The 6,529-nt window shown below is 38.1% G+C and overlaps 1 protein-coding gene across 1 annotated transcript; it reads left to right on the top strand.

Moving 5' to 3' along the window:
- Nucleotides 1-3,225: 3,225 nt before the first annotated feature.
- On the top strand, nucleotides 3,226-3,879 carry LOC145068199 (uncharacterized). Its single transcript, XM_079015174.1, has one exon. It carries the CDS (start codon nucleotides 3,226-3,228, stop codon nucleotides 3,877-3,879), a length of 654 nt encoding a protein of 217 aa, XP_078871300.1.
- The last annotated feature ends 2,650 nt before the right edge of the window (nucleotides 3,880-6,529 follow it).

Here is a 6,529-nt window from a genome sequence, read left to right as displayed (position 1 = left end):
CTAGTCAATTAATCTAATTTAAACTCATTTCTGTTAACTCCTAGCACTGATTAAGGGCTCATTTAAGCATTTAAAGCCTTGATTACAACCAAAGTTTGAATTAGGGATGGATTGGTTTAAGATTTAGGGTTGCAAATAGGCCAAACACTCCATCAAAAAGAGTGTGTGGCCACACACACGAGTGTGTGGCCGCACAACCGAGTGTATGGCTGCACACATGAGTGTGTGGTCGTACACCCGAGTGTATGGCCGCACACATGAGTGTGTAGCCGCACACCCGAGTGTATGGCCGCACACATGAGTGTGTAGCTGCACACTCGAGTGTATGGCCGCACACATGAGTGTGTGGCCGCACACCCGAGTGTATGGCCGCACACATGAGTGTGTGGTCGCACACCTGAGTGTATGGCCGCACACACGAGTGTGTAGCCGTACACCCATCCTCCAGCCGCACACTCATCCCTATTTATATAGGGTGACCCCTTCACTCATTCCTTTCATTTGGCTGCACTCTACTTTCTCTCTCTGAAAACTTCATCCAAGAACACTCTAAGGGCCTCAAAAGCATGAGAAATTCCATCATTTAGCTTGTTATACAGGTAAAACACCTAAATCTAAGCCTAAAACTCTTAATGTTCTTCGTGTTCTTCATCACTTGAAGGTGTACGGCCGCACACCTTCATAAGGTGGCCGTACACTCCTCAAAAACCCTCCAAAGTGAGAGTTTGGCCCTCTATCTCTTAGTTGGACTTGGTTTGAGCCTTGAAACACTTGAAAATCGACGTTTGGAGCATAAAACTCGCCGGTGGGCTCACAACACTTGCTTTATTGATTGAATCGATCGGGATGCCCTCGGGGGCAAAGAGTGTACGGCCGCACACTCCTATGTGCAACCGCACACACACCCTGGCCGCACTCTCTGGCCACACACACCCTCTGTACGGCCGCACACTCCTGTGTGCAACCGCACACACAGCCTGGCAGCACACACACCCTAATGACCATACACCTCCTTCGTTTGATCACATAAGGTCCCGACAAGCATTTCCAAGTCTTTAGGGTGGTTTCCCGTCATGTTTTGTCATGGAATACCTAAATCTAATACATATATGTGCTATTATATGTTACTAGGATCCACTTGAGTGCAAAACCTCAATTGACACTCAACACTCGTAACCGATCACTTGCTTGAATCATCCGTCAAATAGTGAGTTCGTACCCCTACGCTTTTTCCGAGTTTTTTATATTTTCAGGGGGTGATACAAGAAAAAGTACAAGGAAACTTGTGCTCAAATATATTATTTTGTTTAAGATAATTATATTTTCAGTATGCTTTTAAACACGGAAAACAGTTTTACCAACCGATTAAGAAATCAACACGTAGAAACAGTTTTCAAAACTAGAACAATGAACTTGTGAATCATGTAGTAAAATGTATTATTTTATAAAGGATTCATGCAAATCATAAACAGGATTTTTTGTATTATTACTTGTAAATTTGTTAGGCTAAGTTTGAGACACGTCCTTGGTAACTCTTCCACAAAATCAGAGTGTAAGACTAGCACTTGTGACCAGAGTCTCTTATAGGGAGAGCGTGACTGTTGTGTATAGATCTATATGGGACTGACAATCCCGCACCTCACTGCTAGCTACAGTTGGACCGGCAGGTCTGTGGGTGACAAAGTTATTAAGGATACAGGCCGTTGCGGGCTATATCCAGTCAGTTATGGTCATGAAACTCAAAACTTAGGTAGCAGAGATTTACTTTTGTAATAATGAATCAAGTGAACTAACCTCAAAGTAATAACCGATTAATTACCGGAGGGTATTAATAATAATATCTTCAGGACTTAGTTCATCACGGTTTTCTTTTATTTAGTTTTTAAGACTAATATACTTCTCTAGGTGTAACCAGGGTTTTTAAAAGAAAACTGCTTTTATGTACACGAGTATGGTAGATACTTGCAAACCTCAGTTTAAAACGGATAATCAACCTTCAACCTTCAAGGAAAATATAGGATTTTCCCAGGATAAACCGGCTATTCAAAACAGATTTTTTTACAACCAAAGAATATTCATATTCATTCCACGACTCATTAGATTGTATATATCTAGTACGAACCTGGAAGTCATGGAAGGAATGGGTTTTCAAACACGATTTTCATAAGAAAATATAGGATTTTCTTGAGGAACACTTTTCAAAAGGATGCAAGAAAAATTTTTCCACCAAAAACTAAACGCTTATGAACTCACCAGCTTTATGCTGATATTCTTCAAAACTGCTTGTATTCTCAAGGAATTAGTAGACAGGTACTTCCAGGAGTTTGGAAAAGTAGGAGCATTAGAGTCGCGTCTTTACTATTTTACTTTTGATATGAACAAAACTATGTATTAAACAATGTAAACCTTTTTCATATATGTATTCAATGTCCGGTTGTGTTTACTATGCTTGCTATGATACAATTGTTGTGATACTACGCATGACGTCAGCCACCCCCGAACGTTTCTGCCGTTCCGGTTTGGGGGTGTGACAAAATCATAATCATTCTGATTCAAATGTTATGTTGTGTCATAAACGTTAAGAACATGTTGCTATAGATAAACTCAAGCAATTCTTGAATTTGCCTTTTAAATACACTAATGATGATATTGCATCTTGTTTAACTTGTGCTCAAGCTAAACAAACACGATTGTCATTTTCTCATAGTACTTCAGTGTCCAAGGCTTCCGTTGATCTTTTTCATGTTGATGTGTGGGGTCCTCATAAACACAACACATATGATGGTTATAAATATTTTATCACCTTTGTTGATGATTTCACAAGACACTTGGATTCATTTGTTAAATAACAAGAGTTATGCCTTCTCTATAATCCAAGGCTTTGTCAATCTTTTTAAAACTCAGTTTCATAAAAGCATCAAGTGTATTCGAAGTGATAATGCTAAAGAACTTGGTTCTAGTCAAGATGGGGTTGCTTATTTCAAAGAATAAGGTATTATTCATCAAAAATCAACGCCACATACACCTCAGCAAAATGGGCTTGTTGAAAGGAAACATAGGAACATTTTGGAAGTGGCTAGAGCATTATTCTTTCAATCAGGAATAAGAGTACAATACTGGGGAGAGTGCTAAAACTGATGTTCATATCATCAATATGAAATCTTCTAAAGTTCTTCAAAATAAAACCCCATTTGAAGCTCTAAATGATGCTAAACCTGATATGCTATGCTAAAAGCCTTTGGATGCTTGTGTTTTGTTTCTTTAACAGTAATTGCTAAGGATAAGTTCATGTCTAGAGATCATCCAGGCATATTCCTTGGATATCCATTCATACAAAAGGATTACAAAGTTTTGAATATTGTCACTCACAAAATACATATTTCACGAGATGTTAAGTTTTTTGAACATCTTTTTCCCTTACATGCTCTCAAATATGTTGAAAATTCTGCCCCTAACACTTCCTACATTCCAAATATTTCAACAGAAGATCATGTTTCAAATGACTTTCCTTCCCTTTCTGTCCCAATACAACCTTCCCAAAATACCCCTGTCCCACCCATACAACTCAGAAGATCTTCAAGGAATCATATCCCTCTTACACATCTCGATGATTATGTGTGTAATGCTGCAATATCTTCTGATCTGAATTGCTCTCATTCCATTACAAATTTTTGCATTAACAATTCTGAAGGTTATGCAACTTGTAATTTGGTTCTTCATGATTCGTCTATTTTTCATGTGAAAAATAATATAACCGAACCAGCTTTTTATCATCAAGCCAAGGGTGTACCTGAGTGGGAACAAGCTATGCAACATGAATTAGTTGCTTTAAAAGAAAATGGGACATGGGGCATTGTTAAACTTCCTAAAGGAAAATAGGCAATTGCTTGTCGGTGGGTCTACAAAATTAAGCACCGGTCAGATGGGTTTATAGAAAGATATAAGGCTCGTTTGGTTGCCAAAGGATTTACTCAAAGACATGGGATAGATTTTCATGAGACTTTTTCTCTTGTGGTCAAATTCACTACTGTTAGAAGTCTTGTTGCTATTGCAGTCAAACAAAAATGGGACATACATCAGTTTGATGTAAACAACGCCTTCTTACATGGAATTACATGAAGAAGTGTATATGCGATTACCACCTGGTCATGAAGCTTCTTCTTCCTCTTCTCTTGTTTGTAGACTAAAAAAATTCTCTTTATGGGTTAAGACAAGCATCAAGGCAGTGGTATGCTAAACTGTCCACTGCGTTGAGATCTAAAGGGTACTCTTATTCTCCAAACGATTATTCTCTTTTCTTAAAGAAATCAAATTCATCAATTATTATTATTGCGGTTTACGTTGATGACATTCTTGTCACTAGTGATGGCACTGGAGAAATACAAAGCTTAAAAGAGTTCTTACAACATGAGTGTAACGCCCATAGATCCGGGCTAGTCAATTTAGAGATAATAAGGGTCGAAAATGACTTTTTGACAAAAGATTATTTAGAATAAATAATCTTAACCAAGTTGTAGGAATATGTCTCAAGGGTTCCGTACATATAAAGAACGCCGAAATCCAAGTTATAACGAAGAAGTTATGGCCTGTTGAAGTTTTACGGCAAAACCGACACGACACCGGGAGGCGTAAATAATGAATTTACGATAAAGGACTTTTTAGCCTTAGTGATCTAAATAAAAGCTGTAGTATACGTTAAACCGAGAACATAAAAAAAAAGAACGCCCAAATCTGACTTCGTATGAGGAAGTTATGAATTTTCTAAGATTTGGCATAACAGTGCACGACCCGAAACTCGAATTTTAGTTCGAGCGGTTTTTGGCCTACGCGACCTAAATGAGAGTTGAAGATCACATTAATAGGAACTCAATGATAAAAATATAGACGAAAACGGAGTCCGTATGAAGGAGTTACGAATTCTTCGCGGTCATTTAACAATCTAATCTCCTCCTACTGTTAAATTTAAGATCGGTCGAGAATTAGCTGACAGAGTCTAAATGAAAGTTGTAGATCTTATTTTTACATACACGTGGATATAAAGAACATCGGAAACGAAGCTTGTATGCAAAAGTTATGAATTATTGAAAATCGGCTAATTTCCACCCTGTGTGCGATGCCACGTGTTAGCACCAGACGAAACCTTGGAGCCTACGCAATACCACGACGTGGTGAGAGGCACCACGATGTGTTGACGCTCCAAGAAGCCTATAAATAGAGGTGTCAGGTTCCATTCATTCCTCACACCTTCCAATTTCTTCCTCTCTCTCTAGAACATCTCTCTAAGCCCTAAAACTCTCCAAAAAGCCTAGAGAACCCCCTAGCACGAGGCGGAAGCCCCGGCAGTGGCGGAGCCAGGATCAAAGTAAAGGGGTATCCCAATTTTTTTTAGGGTAACCTAATTTTTTTCCCGGGGTACTTGGGTTTCCCTGGTTCGGTTTCGGTTTTAAACCCAAATCTTAATCGAATCCTTAGGTAACCTCAAGTCTTGTTATATAAACATGAAGTTGAAGTATATTTTGATACTTGAATCGATGTGGGACTCAAAGTAGATATCAAATAAAGCATGAACATAACAGGTTTATATAATAGAAAAAAATGGTTGAGTTTACATGTGTTTAGCGATGTGGGATAGAATAGCTGGGAAAATAAAACAAAATTAAACAAAGAATATGTAAGAAGCAAGAATTGATCTCAAGACCTTTGGTTGAATAAGCCAACACCTTAACCAACAGACCAATTGTTTGTTTGTGTTTATAAGTGGAGGGATACGTATACATACACTATACCAATTTTTTTTTGAGGGATACGTAAACAAAAATTACACTACCGAAAAAAATTTGAGGGGTATCCCGGGCTACCCCAGGATCCCCTTGGATTCACCCCTAAACCCCGAAGCACCCGACGACTCTGAAAAAAAGAGCCTTCGGCTCAGAAACTCTGCTTTGGCGGAGCCCGGTTTTGAGAAAAACCCGTTGTAAGTGAGCTACGTCTACGTTATTTTTAATATAGCTTTTATTTAATTATAGTAACGTTATTAGGAACTTATAATAAGTACTTAGGCTATTATTATGGGTTATATAAGTGTCGTTTAATGCTTATATAATAGTAATAATAGCTATATTATCAATTTGTCTCGGTGAATATTAGACTAAACTCTAGTGGTAATGATACTAGGTTTTGTCCGAGGAAAATTGTGTTAAGAGTAACGAAGTGTTGTCCGAGTGACGAGTCACCACCTTCTCAGGTGAGTGCATAGTTACTTTCATCTTACACATAGATATGAAGTATTTTATATAAATTACGTGCTATGTGTTCATATTATCTGTATACTTGTTATCTATGTTGGACGAACGATTTTATACATGTTTTAAATGATTTAAACTGTATATGTATTTTATATCTACAAAATATGTTGGGTAAAACATGGGTAGATGAATGATGAGGGATGAAAGTTGATATAGAGGAACATTAACAGTATGGACATAGTGCCCTATAGGTGAACAATGGTAGCAAAGGACCTAGTACCCTA

Source organism: Lactuca serriola, chromosome 8, assembly GCF_051521515.1.
Source record: "Lactuca serriola cultivar US96UC23 chromosome 8, Lser_US96UC23_V15, whole genome shotgun sequence".
Taxonomy (NCBI): domain Eukaryota; kingdom Viridiplantae; phylum Streptophyta; class Magnoliopsida; order Asterales; family Asteraceae; genus Lactuca; species Lactuca serriola.
This window is presented reverse-complemented; position numbering and strand designations above follow the sequence as displayed.

What these genes read in the sequence shown, in the direction of transcription:
- LOC145068199 (XM_079015174.1), top strand. Translation starts at nt 3,226, where the DNA reads ATGCTAAAAGCCTTTGGATGCTTGTGTTTTGTTTCTTTAACAGTAATT.